General features: G+C 46.4%; 1 protein-coding gene across 1 annotated transcript; it reads left to right on the top strand.

Annotated features, from left to right (window-relative positions):
- Nucleotides 1-1011: 1011 nt before the first annotated feature.
- On the top strand, nucleotides 1012-14189 carry LOC144149801 (putative chitinase 10). Its single transcript, XM_077681446.1, has 3 exons — nucleotides 1012-1255; nucleotides 11208-11322; nucleotides 13796-14189. Exons 1-3 carry the CDS (start codon nucleotides 1068-1070, stop codon nucleotides 14156-14158), a joined length of 666 nt encoding a protein of 221 aa, XP_077537572.1. The 5' UTR covers nucleotides 1012-1067; the 3' UTR covers nucleotides 14159-14189.
- The last annotated feature ends 8629 nt before the right edge of the window (nucleotides 14190-22818 follow it).

The following is a 22818-nucleotide window of genomic DNA, read 5'->3' as shown; positions in this document are numbered from 1 at the left end:
AGCGGCCGCTTCAGCACCTAAAAGCGTTTCTCATTCCATCGGCGAAAATGAATAAACTCTCAAGCGTTCCTTCTCGGCTACAGAAACGCTGCCGTAATCGGCCATGGCTGGAGACATAAACGCTACCGCTGCCAACGTTTACGCTCTAGACCGCACCGGTGCCGCCGGCGCTTCGCTCTTTGTGGCGCAATGACTACGCTATGAAAAAAAAAAATAAAATGGAAGCAGGTAAGAGAAATGCCAGCTTTCATTGCCTGTTTCTCAACAAATAACGCATCGTCGTTGCTCGTTGAACTGAAGCCCAGACAGCTACGAAGCGTATGGTCTTACAGTCAAAACAAAATTTTATTGAGCCTTTAGTGCCCCTATAAGTACCTACTAAAATGCTCTTCAGTCAAATTGTTTCGGTAAAAAATAGAAATTGCTTCACTATTCCCAGCTTTTTGTTCCCAACATTTTGCTCGTAACTGCACGATAAGGTTGCATTTGGGCAGGAACGTGCAGCCCAGAAACCATGATTTGCCAGCAAATCTGTGGGCTCTGGAGAGAATACCATTTACAGTATTTTGTTTTAGCAATGAAATGCTTCAATTCAATCTGTCAATTGTAGATTTCTGACGCGGGCTTTATTTCCTACTCCCTGAATAATGCTCAATCGCAGAGCACCACAGTGGATTAGTGGGCCATTTTCTTTCAGAACTGGACTCTTCCTTTTGTTCTGTTTCAATACTACATTTCGTATACTTCGCGTACCACTACTTTTAAATACTACGTATATAATATATGCTATACTACGTAACTATATATACTATGCACACTACGTACAGGACTACTTTTGCAGACAATGTTTTTGTGTACTACAGCAGACGTGAAAACCTTAAAAAAAGGTTATTTCACCTCTATTTATTCTTCCATTAATGCAGTCACTTTGGTAGGGTGCGGTAATCTTCATCTGTACGTCTCATCCGATATAGCGGACTCCACTCGACTTCTTGCAGTACCACGGCTTCAAAGGATTGGTCCTGCGCTGGCCCGAGTCTGCAGCATCCCGATCAACGTGGCCCCGCATGCCCGTCCTCTTGCGGCTGCTTCGTAAGCGCCTGCTTGAGAGCCACGCCTTAACCCTTGGCGTGGCGCTGCGCCAAGATGCTGTCGGGCCTGAATTCGCCCACCTGGCCCAAGAATTAGGTGCAGCGTCCATCTTCCTCCTGCCGCCTCGGATGACCGAAGCTCAGTACAGAAGCGTCCCTTACAGGTAGGCTCTGCGCGTATCCCTCTGGAAACGTAGACTTTAGCAGCAGTTTAGTAGTGGTGGGGAGTTGAAGACGTGCTTCATGTGCTTGCCGATCAAATACAACAACAGGACTTCCCAGCGCGACAAAAAGCACAAATATGCCAAACAACACAAACGAAGACGCCACAAATTGCAAGCGTAACTGTGCCCGGCCACCGCGCCTGAAATCCAGCATGCAGGTTCTAGATCTCTGTTCAGGTATTTTTCCTGCCAGACGAGCATTCCCCCTTTTAGGTTGACAAATGTGTATAGTGTGAATCGTTTTTCCAGATGGACCGGCCAGACAATCCCCCATTACTGATCTATGTTCATCACAGAACTTCCAGCGTCTCGACCCTAGCGCTTATTGGTCGTTACTATCGTGGCTCACTCGCCGCTCTTTGGAATTGCACGTTTCTTACGAATAATATTTTCAGTTATAACTGGCAGTCTGAATGCCGAACAACTATTTCCCGCAATACAGTGTGTCGAATATACGTTTGGCCTAGTAAACAGTGCCGATGAAATGCGAAGATTCATGTTGGTAGACGAAGGTGGTGCTGTGTTCACAGACGTTTGCTTAGAAAGCCGATATGTATGCGTAAAAGAAACATGTTTTACAGGGATTACGAGTAAGGGTAGACAGTGTGGGGGGAATGGTCGTAGCAGATGGGTACCTTATTTGATACTGCCCACCTTTGAAGCAAGGTCCTTGGCACGAGTGAGCGATGCAGTATACAGATGACACAGAATAGATGTACAAGCATATGAAAGCAGTTCACTGGGGTATTGCCAGCGAACCATACAGCACCTCATATAAAACAAGTCGGGGAGAAGCAAAATTTTACAACAGGACTGCACAACACAAGAGATAAGCAAGAATAAATGTGTCGTGTCTTTCAACGACAAGATAACACACTAGCCACATTAATCGCTTTTGAAACAGCATTTTAGCAACCGGCGCAGCACGAGCAGTAGGCGTTGCGACACCGTGCGCGTACGGCATGATAGTGCTGGAAAAGAACGAACAATGCGGTTGTAAATCAAGAGTTATTTTTTATGGCTGATAGAATGCTGATTTTTTAATCGATAACAGTGTTCAAGAGCGTGAGCTCTTCGCAGGGGTCAGCTTTAAATTTCGCAATGGCAAACACGGGCACCACATTACTTCGAAATAAGAAGGCCACGTGTCCTGCGCCCTTCCTAGGGGCAGGGATCTTAGTGTAGCGAATGGCTCTGGCCTGCCGCTACGATAGCATCTTCTGTCCGGTGATGAAGTAATCAATGGCTGTGGAGGCCCTGGGATAACTTTTTTCAAATCTAATGAGGACGACCCTCATTTACAGTACAAGAGCTGCCAATTAACATATGCACAAGGTATGCATGAAATCAGCGAAATTATCAATACGCTTAGCTAAACATATTCAACTCAAGAGGGTCTCCGGCATCTGCCGTGGTTCGCTCTAGTCCGGTCGCCTGATCTTCGTCTCAAACTTCGCATCTATGCTATCCTCCCTTTCCTGCTGGACCGACTCTAAAACACCAATAACAACATTTTTGACACAAACCACGTCTCCAAGAGTGTGTCCCAACAAAGAGTAAGGAGGTCTTACTAACACACTGTAGGTCTCTGATTGGCGAGAACAAATAGTTAAGTTTGCACACAAATACTGACGTGATCCTCACACTCACATATAAACAGCAAAGTATGCATCAGCACGTCATTACAACACAGATTACAGCCAAACAGCTAAAAGCAACTCTGAGCGCTGGCCGACGACCCTCGGGCGGCATCTCCGAAATATTGTTCTCACGACGCCTGTTGACATTCCGTTAGATGCCGACAGAAATTCCAGTCTTTGTGAACACGGCGCGCGCATTACAAAAGCCCCTGGCACTCCCGTTGAATTATCCCTCCGGGTTGGCGACCCATCCCGACCTGACGGATTTCGAATACCCCTTAACATTGTGCAGTAAAACCTCTATCAGGGATCGTAACTCCACAGACTAGAACACAAGCGACTCGCATGCTCCTATGCAGTAGTTACTCCCGACAACTAAATGGACATTCTGGCGGTGTCAAAAGGCTACCTCTGCGCCACCCAGACTGAAGACCACAAAGGTACCGTTTCGCACCCGTTGTGGGCATAATTAGGCGCCGTCCTGGCATTACTCCTAAAAAACGATCAAAGCTTAAAATCGGAACCGCGGCGCCCCTATGCCCCCCTTGAACGCGGCATAAGGCAAACTAGCGTAAAAGCAAACAAAAGAAGCTAACACAAGCTACACACAACCGTGAAAACCGGGCTGCCGGCGATCTTCATTGATTAACTATTTAAAGTTAACCGCCTGTCTCCCTTCCAAGGAGCTTTCCAAGAAAAACTCTTTTTCTTCCTACGCAAAGAACCAAAGAGAAAACATATCGCTGTGCTCGCGACATTATTATCAGCGAAGCGTTGAGCTGGAACGTAAACCAAATTAAACAACACAACTGCGAAAAGTATGTTGAAAAATTTAGTAATGAACCACTTGAGCGCCAGCACACGCGCCCACATCGGCCACTCGTTATGCGTCTATGGTTACCATGTGTACGCCGTGGTGGAGCATGTTGTCTGTGCCAGAATGTGTGGGGTCTGCGGTGCCGTATGCGACCGTCAATTTCTGCGGAAAGCTTTCTTGTTGTTTCTTATCTGGTGCCGCAGTTAGCGGACTACCGATTCGTCGAACCGGCCCCTACACATCGGATGCGTTCGTGAAGTAAACGTCAGTGCCCTTCCACTCTGTGAATAAGAATGACCAGCAAAGCTGGGAATTGGGAAGGGATTGCGCGAAACAATACACGTTTGTTTGAATTCACGCTTGGGCATACCTTCTTGCTAATTAGGACAATGAAACTTCGGAGGACTACACTCGAATTTGAGGGGAAAAAATGGGGCCCGTTCTTTTCCCTCCCGCATCATAGGGACTTACTCTCTCTGTAACCCACCAACCCAAACCACGTTGCAATACCCCCCCCCCCCCATCGCAACGGGTATGGTAACGGAGATTGGGTCAAGACTCTCTGTGCCCCCCCCCCCCCCTCCACCTAAGGCACGCTTAAAACGCCATGGGGAGGTAGACACCGCGCGTGACGAGCAGAAAGCCCGAACAAGGAAAAGGTGGCGGCAGAGGGGGTCCTGTAACTATACTCGCTAGGGTGCCTCGATGCCAGCACCGTCGTACAGGGTGGAAACACCCTTTCGACAGTCCCGTGCCGCCGCAATTAGGTGAACGTGCTCAACGCGTTGTTGTTTTCGTTTTCCACGAGACCCATCAATGCGAAACAGATAACGTGATTCAAACTACGCCAGTAAATCGCGTTTCGCTGATAATTTTAGCAGAGTTTTTCTTCAATGACTTGCTGTCGCGGCGACCGAGTGACCCAAAATGCCGGCGCTGTCTCCACCCTTGTCCGGCGGACGCGTGAATCAGGCGCCCTCATGCTCCCTCCGTAAATGGCCTGGCTTCACTGCCCAACAGTGAATACGGAAAAACCAGCTTACAAACACCAGTCCTAACGGTTCCAGGGTGTTCAACAGAAATTTTTTCGGGTACGGTTCGGGTTCCGGTTCAAGCCTTTCGGATTCAGTTCCCGGATCGGTTCCGGGGCACCAATCCGTTCCGGTTCGAACCAGCTCAAACAAGTTCTAACGGGTTCAGAGAAAAAAAAAACGGATTTATTGTGTTTATTTCGTTAGTGCTTTGTTTTCGTTCCTGTGTCAGATTACCATACAAACAAATTCTTAAAGGGACACTGAAGTGAATTTGTCAAGCTCCCGTTTTTGCTTGCACTGCGTAGACTGGCTCAAATTAGCACACTTTTCATCGTTTATCCGGTTGACAAATCGGTAATTATTTTACAAAGCGCGAAAGAAGAAAAACTACCATGCGCGGTTTGCGGCGGCCGCACCAACTAAGGCTGTGACGTTGAGAGGAGGGGCGCCGTGATTGGACGATGCCCAAGGTTAGCAATCACACAAGTTTCGGTTTCGGTTTCGGTTCTGTAAAACATAACCAATGGCTTTGTTGGATGGGCATTCTCAATATCTCAGTAATCATCGTACCGCTCTTCTGCCATGTTGTCGGCTGTAAAATGCACAAGATAAGCCTCCCAGGACGGCTTGTAGTCGTAGCATTCACTAGCCGAGACCTACGCAGTGCATGAACGCCCTCCGCGTACCCGCAGACGCCCAAATGTCACGCGCTTTTCCCCCATATTTGGAGCTTGCCTCCCTCATGCCTGTATCGTAAAAAGCGTGCTCGCACCAGGCCAAGGGTCTGTTCATTCTGGCCTGTGCCCACTGCCTGCAAGCAGTCGGTGCTTATGGCAACAGCACGCCAACGAGAACTCGCTAGCGCGCCAGTGCCAGCCTGCGCGCGTTTTGTGAACTAGTTCGTGTAGCCATGAAAGTTGCGGCCCCAAAAAAGGTGAACTCAATATAGAAAACATCGGCGGAAAACAAAAAAAGTAACTTACAAAAAAAAAAAAAAAAGCACGTATCCGCGGGGATTCGAACTCGTGACTCGCAAAACATTTACGGTGAATTCTTAGCGCCCCAGACTGCTACGCTACTGAGCGGGACGCGAAAGCCATGCTAATATAGGGTATATATTGTACAACCGGTTTACACTTTTATTTAGTTTTGGCATTTCAAGCAGCTTAGGTGACTATTTGTTGTACTGCGATCGTGCAGTAAGCGTCGCCCGAGTTTCCACAGTAGCTCACGTCTAGCAATTGCATTGCGTAGACGGAAAAGCGTTCGCAGATGCGTAGTCGTGCTGCTGACCGCTGTGCTTGTTCGCCCAGCGCAAAAAAGTGCTTCCCGCGCCCTAGTTTTACGCTGTACGGTAAAAATATCAGTTGATTTTATTTGCTTAGTACCTATATTGACTTCGCTGACTCTTCTCCCGCCTTCAAGAGGCCTTATATTTTCCTACTGGCGTACCAGTCAGCGAAGCGTCGCATGTGCAGCGCTTGTGTGAAGCGACCTTGACTTGGAGCTAGATACAGTGTACAAACAAACCAAGTAAAGAAAGGCACATTCTTCCATTCACAAACGTGTCCTGGCTTCGTTTCAACTAAGCGAACGAATTGCGACCAAGCAATTTTTTTTAACCTCCTTGATTGCGACGACCCGCCGGCGGCCGGCGGACGAAACGCTGGGCCGACTGACTCTGTCGGCCGGGGAGCCGTGCAGTAGCGCAGCCGTGGCGCAGCCAATTGCCAGCTCATCCCCTCATGACGTCACACGAAAACGCCACAGAAAATGGGCGAGCGTAAAGAGAGGAAAACAGCGTTTTCGAATTAGTTTTTCTACTAAATAAAATCGCGTAAACGCGCTAGCGTGGTCGAAACATGGCCTGGGGACTCCGGACTACAATTTTTGCTAGTAATCCCGCAATGTTTACATATCACTTCAGTGTCCCTTTAATGTAGGTATTTTGCGCAAGTGTTTTGACTTGGCAAACATGGATGTTTTTCATGTGAGATCAGACCTTGCAGCACTAACTAAACCGAAATAAAAGGTTCAAAGGTACACTTAAGACTGCTTATGTGTGTTATTCTTTAGTGTGTGTTAAGCATTACTCCTTGTTTCCGCCAGTTTATTTTGTAATATTTTGGTTTAGTTCATTTACATAACAATTTATTTTCTATTCTGGCTCATAAACGTGCGGTTTCGTACTCCGCAGTTGTTTCGTTGAGGCAAAAAAAAAAAAACAGAAAAAAATGGCTGTCGATTGGGATATACTCCTTAATGCGAAATTTGAACGCAGCGAGTACTGCAGTCTTCTCGGCGACGGCGCATAGCTGCTGTGTCTCAGGAAGTCATCACGTCGTCAGCGAACGAGTGTTGCAGCGCGCTATTCCCTGGCGTTATATAGTAGCGCATTGCCGCCGCAGTCAGTCAGTCAGTGAAAACTTTATTACACACCAGTCAAAAAGGGGGCGTTAGGTGCACCCTCCCCCCATCAGTCGGCCGGTATCCCTTGGAACTTGGCGGCTTCTAGGGCGAGACCGATGATCTTGCGCTGGGTTTCGGAGGTTCGCCTGAGGACTAGTGCCTCCCAGGATGCTACGTTTCGGTGCGGTTTCTTGTACGAAGGACACGTCCACACAATGTGGACGAGGTCCGCTCGACCGCTACATTTCTTAAATCTTGAATCGACGACTTTGGGATGCCACTTACTCTATAAGACTGGGTTCTTGAAAACTCCTGTCTGCAAACGTCTCCTGTAAATCTCTTCTTTTCTACTTAGCGGCGTATCCGCAGGAGGTAGTATGTTCCTCTACAGTCTATAATATTGCGTAATTTCACTGTAGTCACTGGGCCCTTCGTTCGCCGTCATTTGGGAAGGAGGTTCGGCATGCAAGGCTGATGCCAACGACTGGACATCAGCAGCGGCGGCGTTGGCGGTGCTCGCCCGGACTATAAGACCTCGGGCGGTCGCATGTGCTTTCTCATTCCCAATGAGTCCCCGATGAGCTGGTGTCCACAATAACGTTACCTCTTCGGTTGTAAAGTTTTTTATGTTTGCGAGGATACTCCAAGCGGCGCTGGAGATCCTCCCTCAGTCGAAATTTCTGCTGGCCGATTTAGAGTCGCTCACTATCGTTCTAATTTCCGGCCGGGTCATTGCTAAGGCAATGGCTACCTCCTCGGCCTCCGTCGTGTCCCTACTCAGTAACGTGCAACAGGAGACTGGGTCCCCGCTTGCAGTAACCGCTACTGCTGAGTAAAAATATGTCTCGCGCGGCCTCGGCACAACACCCTACCCCTCACACTTTCTCCATGCTTTCATCTTCCGCTTTCCTGCTCGGTCTATCTTCGATGCCCTCTTCGTTCTCCAGCGTAGAACAAGGCCGATGCTGAGACGCTACGCGATACCACAGGACTGGGCGCTGAAGAGCTGCGCCCTTTGCCTCGGTTCCGCCTTGTGATGCCCTCCCCAGTGACGGGCTGCACCTCGCTTCCAAATTATGCGCCCTGAGCGTAGCCTTCTGGCAAGCAGGCATGTAGGCTTCTGGCCAGGGGGCAGCGCCTCGGTGTCGCCGAGACCCCCCTCCCTTCCACCTCCCCATTGTCGCATCCCCTCCTAAATCTTCTGGCAATTGAGATGGGCCTCCCTACAGGCTGCCCATTTCCCGGTCAGCCCACTAAGCAGACGACTCTTTCTTCCACCATCATTTTTTGGTAGCATTGAGTGCCACCGTAGTGCGGCTTTGCAAACCCCCCCCCCCCCCCCCCCCCCCCACCGGGTGGTCGTAACGGGCTTCCCGTCGTTTTCAAATCACGCGTCCTCACCGGAAGCTTCTGCTGGCAAGCAGGCATCCTCTTTGTGGGGCAGGCAACTTCTCTAGGTGGCAAAGAGACTGCCCGGCAGAGATTCTTTTGGTAACACCAAATGTCCACGCATGTACGCACGCACGCGCACATATTTTCGCACAGTGAGGCAAAATATCGCATTTTAAGAAAACAGGTTGTTCTGCTACGGTTTTCGTGTACCTATAGTTCCAACCGTGGGTTAGCTTTAACACGAGATCCTTAGTAGTGCTAGACGTTGAAAAGGGTCCGCCGTCGGCGTCAGCGTAGACCTACAAAGCGTGGCTTGTGGCGTTTAGAGCGATTCCAATCTGCCCACCATCTACGGGCTAACAATGCGCCTACAAGGGAGGAACGGCTATAATGACTCACTGAATATCAGGAAATACCTACGGCCAAAACTTGCTAATGACACTTCATGGTCAGGTGACAAGTGGGTTCTAGTAAAGATAGTGCCTTAGTGAATTCATAAGCAGTAGTGCAACGCCCTGTATTCCCACAAAAATGCAGATTTATCGAAAGTAACACTTGCAATGATTATAATGGCGTAAGCGGAGGTCATTGGTAGGACGGGATTTGGAAGAACCCAAAATTAAAAAAAAAATTCACAAACTTGATCTGAAACAATCAAGAATATCCGTTTATAGCTTTCCCCAAAACAGAAGAATAAGCAAAAAACTTCCGCGGAAGAACGTTCGAAATACCTATAAAAATAGCGTAAATATACCAACAGTGCAGTACTCCTTCCATTGTCGAAAAAAAACCTTATTAGCGAGGTAAACGCACTTCATTACGTTACAGGTTATATGCTTACGTCATTGCAGAAAAGAATCAAAATAAAACTTAAAAAGTATAAAATATGCCAATGGTTTTCTCTACTCATAGCCATCTTTGGCTGTAAAGAACTCGCAGGTCTACACAAACGGCGTAAGAATGCTACGCAATATTAGCTAATTCACTGAATTTCTGTAGATCTTTTTCTTTGAGTTTTGTGGCTTCCTACAGTGTTACCCCAGATATATGTTGTGAAACCCCGTTAATTTGGATTTCAATGGACCGGAGAGATTTTAAGAATTCACTGAGAGTCAGGATTATCGCGAGTACGACATAGCACTTAAATATTGCTTTCAGTATCACTAAACGTTTTTTTAAGTTGCTTACTGTCGTTTGCTGACAGAACAAAAGTGTTCGACACAAAAGGCAGAAAGAAAGGAAATTTTATGGTCCCTCGGTTGGTCGGCTAGATGATGGCCACAGAGATGGGCACTCTGCCTTTCACTTGCGAGGTGTTCTTCATTGTGTGCCTCCGAGATGTGCACATGCCGGTTCGTATCTCGTTCCGATCTCAAAGTTTTTTAGATGCGTCTTTGATTTCTGCTGCGAATCCGAATTAGCTGTACGCGGCTGTGGAAGGATGCCCTGCTCTTTCCACACCTGAACTCTGCGGGGAGTCCAAATTAACAGATATGCAGCCCAATCTGTCCATAATAATGGGTTTTCTTCCATAAACCAAGCCAGAATTTGGACGCGACCAGACCACGTGTCCGAATCGAAGAAATTGAGAATTGACGGGGGGGGGCGTGGAGGAAGTGATTTCGTTTACGTTCAAACAAAGTGTAGCTGTCGGAGCTCTTCAATTTGCTTACACATTTTCATATCATTCCCTGGTGATTGTTATGTTCAGATTCACGAATATTTTTCTGCGAAAACTTTTGTCCTACTAAAAAAAAATTAGCAGTGGCTTAGCTCGGCTATTCCAGGATATACGTAGCGTTAGCTAAGTTCAGCTTGTTATTTTAAGCACAAAAACGTGAGTTAGCTTTGTGGCCAATCACTCTTCTAGCAATATGAAAATAGCCGGGACTTTCTTCTAACCACCGCTTGACGCTGAAAATATGGGTTTCCTAATTGCGTGAGCGACGAATACAACAATTACAACAGTCACAACAGAGAGTTTCTAAACACTTAAATAGCCTGTAACTTCATTCAGGCTGATTTAGTAATGTGTGTTTGTTCTCCGAAGGAACGCAACAAGGATTCACTGTTCATATAAATGTACCGTCATAAATAATTCGAACAAGCATTTAAGAATAACACAAAGTATTTGTCTTACTGGGTATATGACCGGCATTACCGGTTTAAAGGAAGCTTTTCCTATTAGCAGGGCTTCTCTAAACGTGCCCCAATGCAGTCAGGCAGTTTCGAGAAGAAAAAATTCCCATAAATTTACGAGACCTTGTTCCAATTACTTTTCACAGCACCTGTACATTAAAACACGTATTTATGGGGGACATTCTCCGGGAAAGGGAACTATCACGGCACTCATTCTTGGGCAATGCCCCACAACGCCATGACCGCATTCAACACAGGACGTCAACGGAAAAGTGGTTAGCGCGCACCTTGCACAGACGCTGTCATAGCTGCATTTTAGGTAACATTAATACGTGTCATCTGTGTTGCCGACACGTTACAGTATTACGCGGCCCCTACCATAGTTCGACACTTACCGCTAGGCACTACCTCAAGCTTTATAATAACAATTCTGAATTACGTTAACATTTTCCTGGTTGCAGCTACTTCAGCGAAGGAACTTTGGTCCGTCTATGGGAGCTTTACCACCACGGCTTCAACTCGTCGTACGCCAGCAGCATCTGCTACATGCTGCCTGCTGAGACCTACAGCTTCAAGGTATACTGCAGAAAAAGAGTAAAATTTGCAATTGTGTTAACGTCACCTCCCCTTCGGGCAGTGCAGCCTTATGGTTTTACTGAACGGAATTGGTCTGTAACGCAATTGTGAGAAATTTTACATTCTGCACCAAGAAAGAAATAACACAGATTGTGCAACGTGACTTCCCTTTGTAAGGTCGCCAGAATGTACGGACAGAAGCATAAAAGCTAAGTTACAGAAAAAAGTGCGAAATCCACAGTTTTTTTTCTTTGCAGAGTCAATATTGCAGTCAGAATTCTATGCGTCACATTCCAAGGATGCTCCCATAAGTGGGCCACACCATCTTCTCAAAGGGCAATGTTCGCTTTGAGTTAGGCTAGTGTTGACGGGTTAAGCTAAGCCATGCTGCGCATTTTAGTTCTTGTGAGCCCTTGTGCTCTAAGGAAGCATTCCCGCGAAGCTTTCGTGGCAGCACCTTGGCGGGGTTTCACAACCGGAGTGCCAACAGCAATGCTGTCTGCAGGGCCACTGTTAAGGTCATTGGCCGATGACCCACTGCTCCTGCGAAATGCAGAAGCCACTGCTAGGTCGCCGTCACTTGTTCTGCAGCAACTAGGAACAACAGCTTTCAATTCGTTAGGGAGCGCGAAGAAGCTGCAATGTGCCGGGTTTGTCACATGCATGCGATAGTTTTATTGTCCGCCGGCAGCCATTTGGTATCTAGTAGTGCGTACACCTACGCGAAAAGTGGCTAAGCATCGTCTAAGCGCACCACGGCAGCCACACACCCGCCGCGGTGGCTCAGTAGATAAGGCGTTGCGCTGCTGAGCACGAGGACGCAGGTTCAATTCCCGGACGTGGCGGCTGCTTTTCTGATGGAGGCGAAAAGCGAAAACGCCAGTGTGTACGAGATTTCGTCGCACGTTAAAGATCCCCAGGTGATCAAAATAAATCCGGAGCCCTCCACTATGGCGCCCCTCACCGCCTGGCTGCGTAGGCGCATTAAACCCAACAATCCATCAACAGTAGCCGGAATCAGCACTCCAGGTATTTCCCGGCTACAAAAAAGAGTTTACCACGAACTGTGACGGTTGGCAGTCGGACAACCTTGTCTTAACGTTGAGAAGTAGAAATATTTCGGGGAAGTCGCAATGTCCCCCTTGCACCTTTTCCGCAAATTTCTTATGCGCTGGCCGTGTAAACCAACGGGTCAGTAGGTGACTATGAGTGACAGCAATGTGTGCGAATTCGGTGTCATGTCATTATCAGGCACAAAAGCTTGAGGGTTGTCTACGAAGAAGAGAGACAAGAAGATAATGGCGTATGACAGTACAAAATTGTTCTGGTATGCACCTGGGCGCCAGACAAAGTACGTTATGAAGTGAATTCTCCTTCGCTATTTCAAGCTTGAATAATTTACTCCTTTAGCTTGACTGAGTTGAAGAATTTATTTTCACACTTACGGGTCTGTTATCCTACTGCGGTAAGAGAGTGCTCGGGGACTATGCTCAGTGGATTTGGGAGCACTTGGGCTGATGGAGATTTTGTAACTGCAAGTACTTCTTATTACTAAATATTTCAGTAAAATAAAAAGGTTTTGTGAAATCTTCACTTTTCACCTCCTCAACGTCATCTCCAACTCTTCAATCCGACCACGATATTGGAGATATTCACCGTCGCCATTCGGATCGGTGTGTCGTAGAAACCGGGTCGCACAAAAGTACGGTCATTATAACTGGCGGACTCTGGAAAGAAGTCTCCTACTAAACACCTGGCTCTTACAATGGCCAACCTGATCGTATCTGCATCTACCATGCCTCTGTCAGGCTTCGAGAGGCCTGATATTGCCTGCGTTAGCGCCAGGTATAGTGGCATTTACATTGGAGGCTGTTTTTGGTAAGTAGCAAATGAATCGCCCAATCTCGGGGCGCTAATAACCGCAGAAACTCTTATTTGAAGGAGCTCTCGTCAATTCGCAGAGAGAAATTCAGGTGTGGTGGACCGGGGCCTAAGGCACTCGGCTGAAATTCCTATAGATCCAGCTGGAAACCACTGAAGACGGGTGTCATTAAGTGTTTTGCTGAGGCAAATATCTACAAGGTACTCAATGCACCACCCATTGTGGCAGAAAATAAAGGGTGTGTGCCCATCTTGTTTTGTAGCGTAGGCATTAAAATTTTAGTAAATTTACGGTAATGCATAAAGCAGCTCTATTTTCGTCACTGCAGTGCTATGAAATACAATCCTTGAGGATAAGGCATGGTGCTCCTAAGCAAGAAACGGCTGCGTAAAATGCAAATCAGTGAAATTTAAAACAAATGATGAAACCAGTGCATCATAAGTATTATAAGGGGACGCAAGGCGTACTTCTGCGCGCAAGACGATGTTGCGATAGCTAGCATACGTAGTAGGCAGCGCCAGCAGTGACGGATGCAGGTGGAAGTTGACCCCACTAAAACGCGAGCCAAAACAAACAACGTCAACTTCGCAGGTTCACGCATCGAGAAACTTCACGGCAACACCTCAAGTACCCGCAATAGGTCCTGGCGTCAAGGGTTCCGCTACTGGCCAACCTGGCAGAATGGCTTACTTCGAGACATGCCGCATTGTGACCCGCTACCAAAAAATTGCCCACGAATATGGAATGGTAGCGGCTCGTCATAACTCATGGTTGTCGTTCACAACGCCGCCATTGCTCTCGAAATTTATTGCCGTCCTGCACAACAACTTATCGGCGAGCTGCCTGGGCTTATGGAACCCGCAATGGGACGACTTCGCTGACATCTGCGGGCACAAGATGGCGTACCCGCTACTACGGACGGTATTTAAGGCTCACGACGACTCGAACATTTAGCGCATAAGCTCGGCCACAAGCAATTTGTCGACAAGCGATCTTTCAAATTCCTTGTCTGCCTTACTTAAGAAACTCCCTGTGTAACGCTAGGCAGCACTCGCGTCGCTATATAATGTAAAGAAACGCTCTGAATCTGTTCAGTTGTTAAACTCATTTCTTCTTTCTGTCAACATTCGTCATGCATTTTAGCTCGTTTGTGCCGATCGATACCACAGTCCTTCATAAGTGATATTATCGTACCCGTTATCGTACCGCGCCTATTATTGTACAATCAAAGTACAGATTTATCGCTCAAAGGTGTATTTTCCACTTACCGTTATAGTTCCGTAATTGGATCAATACGCTTGTAGACTTGAACATTTGTGACCTTTTGACCATGTCCACTTCCTAAAATCTAACTCTAATATAGCATGAGACTGTTCGACCATGCTCGTTCTATCGATGAAAAGCGAGGTGTGTCTGATTAGTGTAGATAAACCCCAGATGTAAGGAGTTTACAAATGAACGTGGTTTCCTACGGCTATTTGCACTCCGTCCACCGGCGCCAGGCATAATTAGGCCTCTTCAAGTAAACGGTGAAGTAGCCATCATACTCGTTCCTAAGTGGGTTCGCACCACTAGAACGTTGCAAGCAACACAAACCATGCGATGGTGGTACCCTTTATCCGGCCGCTTTCTTGCTGTGAATTCTTGAATTCCACTTATTGTTTCCTGAAATCTAAGAGCTGGTGTGTATGTTTTTTGTAGTCGAATTTTCATTATAATTATTGACTTTCTGAAAACTGAAAGCTGCATTTTTGTGTGTTAATTGTGTGCATTCCTCTGTTATTTTTTATTGTCACAAAGTACGTGCCATTTCCCGCAGAGTCGTGCCAAAACGGGAAGAGGGAGGGGGACGTCACCTTGTCACGTTTTTTTTTTTCTGTAGCCTTTTTGACCATCCCCCTCGACAAGTGTATAGCCACTCCTGTACATGTTGTCGCAATAAACTTTCAATTTTCCACTAATGCGCTGCGTGTACTTGGTTTCATGACAGCCTAACCGGTGTAACGTCGTTGCGTGCCAAGCAATTTTTCCCACGTTTAAGCAAACATTCAAACGCTGCTTCTGCAAAAAAAAAAAAAGACACCTCACCATGAAACTCTGCTAACAACTTTGTTGAAATTTTGCCTTCGTACATGATTTTCACAGAAGGGCTTCTCTAACACGATATGTTTGCATGAAAAACGGATCGCAACACGCGCATTGAATGAAGTCTTCTTTTAGATTGTGAGGACGCCATTTTGTTAAAAATAGTATGATGTGCATTTAGGTACCGCTTAATTTAAAAACAGCAAATCTTCATCAAGAGATTATTGTGAGAGCTGCGTAAACACCAGGGCGTTGCTTCCTATGCCAGTCAAAAATTCAATCGTGGGACTTCGTGCAAAACGGCTGTGCCTCATTTGCTGCACAAATATTAGCCCCGTAGCGGGTTCGATTGCTAGTAGCCAAGGCTCGTTTTCCTGCGTTAGAACAATTGTCTTGGCCAGTTGATGCATGCTAACTTGAATTCCAAACAGCGCAAAAAAGACGGGACAAGAAACGACGACACACGGCGCAAAACAAAAACGTTTTCTTTCTTAGCCCAGTGTTTCTTCCGGACGTGATACCCCAAACAAAACTTCTACGGGCTCAGATCCGCCCGTGCCCGTGACACGATGCATGTTAGGGAATGATTGGAAAGATTTCTGGGTTTACGGCCTACCATCTACGGCCAACAGCCAACCACCTACGGCCCTACGGCCCTACGGCCAACCACCTCACGAAAAGCCCACGATGATAACGTACCCAGGTGAGTCCCTAGAAAAACGCTTGCTCACTATCTCACAAATAGCAAACTGGCGTTTCTATAGTTATAAGCAAATATTGATGCAGTGTCCAGACTTTTCTGTTTGTTTAAGCTATGTGGTCTGGGAAATCAAACCCAGTCACGCTGCTTTATAAACTTATGAAGGCACGTCTATGACGGTTGTTTTCCTAATGCTTGTCTACTGGAAGTGAAGATTGTGAAGCCATTGCTCTGATTTCGCCACCGGAATTCACCCTCGCGTGAATACCGCTTAATGGGTGTGCGAGAACTGGCCCTGCAGTGAAGTCGCAGCGCAGCGCAGTGCCCCATAGTAGACACACATGACCGAGTGCACTTACAACACTTACAAAACTGCTCAAATCGGCTCCCGAAAACAGGTACCGAAACCTGTTTACATGAATTGTGCCAAAATAAATTTTTTACTCGGAATATGTGAATGTGAGAGGATCTATCAGGATTGCTAAACCAATATAAAAGATTTGCATAGAAGAAAGCACAATCAAGCACTTTGATATCCCAACATTTTTATGGTTTCATCGCTAATATTCTGGCGATTTTGGGGAACATTCGGCGCAATAATGCTTCCTGTGAGCCCATAGATTCTTCTACAGTTTTTTGTTTGTTCTGTCGTTAACATTTCCGTAGCAGGTGACCATTATACCCCCACACTGCAAAGTAGAGCGGAAGAGATACCCTTTTTACCCTGCCGGGGAAAGGGACGGAACAGCCATGAAAAAAAAAAAAGATACAGCGAAGTCCGCAGTAGTCAGGTTTTGACCTAATCTTCTATGTTGATCTATTGTTTCGTTTTAAACGCCAAAAAATACATTAAGGGTTGCTGAATACTCCGTAAGTGAACTTGCTTGAATCGATCGAGTACGAAGTGCCTCGAATATTTTTCTGCGCGAAGCGCAGCGACCCGGCTTCGCGTTTGGTCTCTTAAACCCACTTTCAGACAGGACACTTTTATTGTCGATGATGGTGACCCGGCGTTTCTTGCAATGTTGACTCTCTTCAGTGCTCGCTGCTCCCCGGTTGCAATAGGAACGTCGAGGTTTTTCTCATGAGACACCGCTTTGTTTCAGGAAACATAAAGGAATCGCAGCGAAAACAGCGCTAACAGAGAATAAACAATGCCGGCCTCAAATAGAGAGAGGCGAGAATTTGCATGTCTAGCTCTTACACCATAAGGATTTCCTCGATGTGTGCCCCTTTCATAATTTTGCGTAGACAGGTGAGCCACCAAGTTCTTACTAGAGATTGCCATCTAGTGGCGCCGGCCTAAACTCGAACGGGGCTTCATTTACCCAGTTTTGTGGCAGCGCACGACGAGTGCGGGTCATAAATCAAAATGTGCTTTTCCACTTGTCGCGCACGCGAGTACGCATACCAGAATATAACGAATCGTACGGAAAAGTTGCTAAACCATCGATGCAATGACACGAACCCCAACGGAATAATTCGTAAGTACGATTTGATGGAAATGAATGAAGACGGCGTAACATAAGCGAAAACGGATCACTGAGAAACTATATAGCGGTGTTAGTGTACGTTGCATCGCTTTCGAAGATATAGAAGTTCTTATTTGGGCGAGAGAACTATGTGTCCCTTTATGCAAAAACGAATCGCTGTAAATTTTCGAATGAGAAAAAAACCACAAAATACATTATGAATACACGAGGTTCATACTCTAAAGAGTTAAGTAATTAGAACAGATGCGTGATGTATTTCGACCCGGGGTACCGGAGTGGCCACTCGGAGTAGTGAAAACGGCGTTTCGGCCCGACGTCGCCAGCGCAGAAGAAAAGGTGGAATTGCCGTTGGTGTCTCCGTATTCCATAACGTTTTGAGGGAACTGGTCAAGAATCGGCAGCCTTCAGGGGGCATGTCCCCGTTACACAGGTATAAATAGGAATAGAAATGTTGTAGGCTAGCGATTGCCGAGTGGAACCCAAAAGTGCCGGCATGTATGCAGAATGGGTGCACATCATTCACGAATGTCCTGATTCAAGCAATGTGTGGTGCGCGCCAGTCTGTGTGGTGGCGTAATTGGCGCCGTGGATGAGGAAAGTAAAGCAAAGAGACGAAGGCAATACTTCGCCGCAAAAACAGGAAACCCGGTTAAAATGTTTACTGACACAAGGTACAAAAAATGGAAACGAATAAAAAAAGTAAACGCAATAGTGGAAACTTCCTCTACAACTTCTGCACGACTCTAACCTCCAAAGCACGTAAGCAGACTGGGGGGCACGCAGACATGCTGGTCTGAAGCGGCCAGACAAAAGATTTGCATTTCAAAAGTTCTGTTGGGCTTTCAGAAAAAATAAAATTCACACCGCAAAATAGGGGTAGGTGTTTTGTAAAAAACGCTGCGTCTTCGCGCTAATTATAAATTAGAAGAACTAACAAATTCCAGTCTTCTAGGCACAGCTATTTGCAGTTATACTTCTTATTTTGTTCTTGTTATATATAAGTTGACGATAAAGGAGTGTCTTAATCATTTTACTTTATGGATAACTGGGGGAATGTCTGCTTCTTTGATTATTTTAAACAATACTGCGTCGTAGCATTTACGAGGTGTGTAACAATAAAAAATAAATTGGCTGCATTTTATAAACACCCAGCAAACCACTAACATCTCTGCGACGTCCCAAAAAGATCCGAACGTCTATGTCCCAGCAGTATCTCCATTAGACATCCGTACAACGTGCAATATCTTTCTGAAAATTTTTGGATGTTGAGATAACGTTTCTGGTACCTAATGTGGAACGTTATTTCAACTATGCTGAAGACGTACTCTAGATGTTGGTGCTGCTTCATTTGTGGACGGTATTTAGACATATTTTTCTGACGTTGTTCAGATGTTCCTGGTATGTCTGCTTGTTACTTCGTACATGTCTATCACAGTTACATATTTTTAGCTATATCTGCTATACCTTATTTTCAAACTCTCCGCAGCCGTAACCTTTTCATGTTACCGAGGGTTTTGTATGTGTTTTGTATGGGTTTTGTACCGAGGGGTTTTGTGCAAGTTTTGTTATCCCCCATTATTGCTTTTACAGAAATATAAATGCGGAGGACATAATAAATAAATTATCATCAACATATGCCTGAACAAAATTTGTTGCCTAAAAAAGTTTTCATTCACTGAAACCACCATTTTACTTGGTCCTTGTGCTCGCTCTCTCCGATGTTTCTTTGCGCGTGGTTGAGATTTTGTGCTTGTCAGCAGCAGATCTCGCGTATGCGCAACTTTTTTCGTAACAAAAGACTTAAAATAGCGTAAACTAGCCCAAGGCGGGATTTTAAGTATAGTTTGTGATACCGCTCCGGAAAAAAACATTGCCGGCGTCGCCCATGCATTGCTGTGAAGCTGGCCCCGTGAGGAGCGCGAAGAGTCTGAGCTAGGCGTCAGCCTCTGTATGTGGCAGTCTTTCAAACAAACGTAAAAGCCGGGGGCTGACAACCGACAACAGCGAAAATGGAGGACCAAAACAAATTCCAATCCTTCAGGGCTGTCGGCTTTGGCAGAAGGCATTACAATTCCAGTTAATCGTATATGTAAGGTAAAACAGCTTTGGCAACCTTGCTTAACGCTCGAAACTATTGTATAAAGTCACTTTACGTTGTCACGGCATGAGAGTGTGCCGACATGCACTATGGGGAACAAATAATGTAGGTTGGTTTCCAAACAACCTTCTGTGTGTGTAGGTGCGTGCTGATTTTATATCAGGGAGTATGCAGGCTTATTGAGTATGCAGTATGCAGGCTTATTGAGCAAGACGAGTAACCGGTATTGCAAACATACAGTAAGGCATTTTTGTTCAAATTTGGAGGGATATTTTGGTACATTTGCCACAGCCATATTATCCCAATGTTCAGGTAGGCGTTATAGTAGAACTGCACTCAAGAGGAGGACGACCAGCCGGAGGAGAAAACTTTAACAGTAAAATCGAGCTGGTTAGTGGGCAGGCTCCTCAGTCCCAGACGAGAGAGAAAGATTCATTTTTCAATTCACCGAACGTCACCCCGAGTTGCGCAGGATTTGTTCTTTGCGCCTGAAGTGGCTGGAAAACAATAAAAAGCTGCCTGGACTTATTCATTGGTTTCGAATTGTGTTATACTGAAAATTGGCATGTACACTATTTATTGCGTTCGTTAGCGAGTATATCAAGTTTTCAACACCGTAATCATGACATAACTGTTCGGGTTGAGATTGAGTTCGTTACGATAACGATGGTTGGATAGAAATTAGGTGCGCAAACGCTTTTTTCGAGTACTGTGGACAACATTATCTGCGGCGTAGCACAAATCTCATTGCATTGCATATCCACACGAACTTTGTGAGCCTTGAAAACATCTCCAAACCTCCTGGGACGTTTGGGACGGTGGAGAAAAATGGATGCGTTGGGCACAGAAAAAAAAACTTTCATCTAACACAAGTCAACAAAAACGAAAGAATTGGAAAACACCCGTTTTATTTCCTGCCGTGCGCCCCGCTGCTTCATACGTAGCATTACACTGTTGAGTCTTCATAAGAGCATCTCAGAAATATTTCGGGGAAGCTTACGCATTTTCAATACTTACCAAGGAGCTCTGAGCACTGAAACTCTCAGATACGCTAGGTAGGACGCGTTACGCACGATCGTCTGAGCGGTGCTCTCTGAAAGACGTTATCGCTCTCCTCGTGTGTTGTAAACTTGTGCGGGATAAAGCTTGAAATCATTCAGAGCTGTCGGAATCTAAATAAAAACACGCTTTTTAAGGCCCCAGAGCATCAAAGCGGGCGATTTCTAGCAAAGGCACTGCTGCCAGTCACAACCGGATGATCGCGGCACGAATGTAGCAGACGACAGAGGAGCGGGTCCCTCAGACGTCACGTCCAGGGGGCGCCACTCAAATATCTCACCGTCATTTCCCGCAGTGCCCAAAGTTGAGTATAAATTCCTCCCGCTAAGATAAAAACTACATAAAATACACTAAATGTGTACTAACGCTACAGTTTGAACTATTGAAAAGTTTATTGTTGTATATGCTGTTTTGAGACCGCAAAATAACGACGGTGCTATAAAGCCAGATCATATGAGCCAATCCAATCCACTAGTCATGACCTTCGGCGTTCAACGAGTGCAACGGCCAGACGCGTGCTGCGCCGTTCAGTTTAAACGTGTTACAGGATGAAAGCCTTGAATGTTACTCAAATGTCTACTGTTACTACTGTGAATGAAAGAAGACTGTGTGCAGCCGTGTGAATTGTGTTGTGAACTCAATTCGTCTGGAAGAGCTCAGCGAGCCGAAAGCGCGACGGCAGTTGTCACCGATGCCACGCTATTTAGACCGTTGCAGTTGCGACCTTGTTCATCGCCTTCCCCTCGTGAGTATTGTGCATTTCAACGTCATTACTAATGAAATATCACGGTTTATTAGTTTTGCCAGCATATCTCTGAAAAGGCACATGGGTTGTACGTTGTTGCTGCGTTGTGGGAAACGTGCCTTCGAAATAAAGCGGTGGCGTTACAGACGGGGCGGAGCGATAAGCAGATAAACACTTGCGCTTTGTTCACCGCAGAAGCACAACGTCGCATCTCATCGCGAACGCGGCCACAACACACACACACCCACACCACTTCGTTGGCTGGCCTGGCTACAAAGCTTTGTTTGGACAGTCAGCGAGGTCACGACGATACAGAGCTGTGCGAGGGAGATGTGCTAAGCACTCGTAAAGCAAGGAACTTTCTCCATCGGAGGCAAATTACTGTCGACAGAAAGGCGGAACCGTGGATGCTTGTCGCGCTACTTGCCGCCTGTTGGAAACGCAAGCGGCCTTACATAGGCACGCTATTTCGCTTCCGTTCGCCAAATGCAGAAGCGGCTTAACGTACGGCGCATGCGCAGTGAGAACGACGCAAAGAATAAGCGTTCGCTAACTTTTTGCATACGGTTGCGTACGTTATTCTAAAACTCTCTAGTTTCCGCCCCGTCCGCTCCATTGGCCTACGCCTTCCCTCGAACCTACACGTCGAAGTTCAAACTCCTGTGAAGCGTGCCTCAACAAAAGCAGTTGTTGGCGACGCGATCTTCAATGAATTTACAGCGCACGTAGACGAGAACATAAGAAGAGAAAATAGGACAAAGCGGTGAACTCTTGAGTTTTATTCAGACACGAAAGACATAAACCGGGACACATCTGATAGGAATGGCAACACCACCTCCCGTAAACATCATCTTGCGCCCTGCCAGCTACACCCGTTGCTCCTACTGGCTCCGCAATGCTGATTTGCCAAAGGGGACTAGCTGTGTGGAGGTTTGGTCCATACTCTTTAGCACAGTCTCGTTTCCCACTCGTGCGTGAAGGCACAACGCCTCAGAAGTGTCATCGGGATTTGTTTGCGTTCGCAGCGTGCAAGGCGCCTTTTGTACAGTCAGTAAAAAAACAGAACGAGAGATTGTGCACCTGAACGGGAAAACTTTGATGTGCAGCAGGGATTTAATGAACACGAGTGGCAGGAATTTTCATTGTTATATCTTGTGCGTATATATTTCTGCGATTTGGGCAGAGAAACTGTAGAATGACAAAATTTGTGCGATGATACTCAGCACGCCATGGAACGGAAGCGCCCAACCACTAAGTGCGCAATTGAACGGAAGATGATAGGTATAACATTAAGCGACAAGAAGAGAACTGGGTGGATCAGGGAACGAACGCGTGTTAATGACATATTAGTATAAATTAAGAAATGGAGGTGGGCAAGGCATGTAATGCGAAAGAAAGATAACCGTTGGTCATTAAGCGTAACAGAGTGGATCC

This window comes from Haemaphysalis longicornis, unplaced genomic scaffold (genome assembly GCF_048455015.1).
Source record: "Haemaphysalis longicornis isolate Haplotype H1 unplaced genomic scaffold, Haemaphysalis longicornis Haplotype H1 scaffold_8, whole genome shotgun sequence".
Lineage (NCBI taxonomy): Eukaryota > Metazoa > Arthropoda > Arachnida > Ixodida > Ixodidae > Haemaphysalis > Haemaphysalis longicornis.
The sequence above is the reverse complement of the archived record's forward strand: the minus strand, read 5'-3'. Positions and strand labels throughout refer to the sequence as shown.

Excerpts from the sequence above, each read along its gene's own strand:
- LOC144149801 (XM_077681446.1), top strand. The coding sequence starts at position 1,068 with ATGCCCGTCCTCTTGCGGCTGCTTCGTAAGCGCCTGCTTGAGAGCCAC. Across the intron at positions 1,256-11,207 it reads TACAGAAGCGTCCCTTACAG|CTACTTCAGCGAAGGAACTT; the intron begins GTAGGCTCTGCG and ends TCCTGGTTGCAG. Across the intron at positions 11,323-13,795 it reads CTGAGACCTACAGCTTCAAG|GTTCACGCATCGAGAAACTT; the intron begins GTATACTGCAGA and ends TCAACTTCGCAG.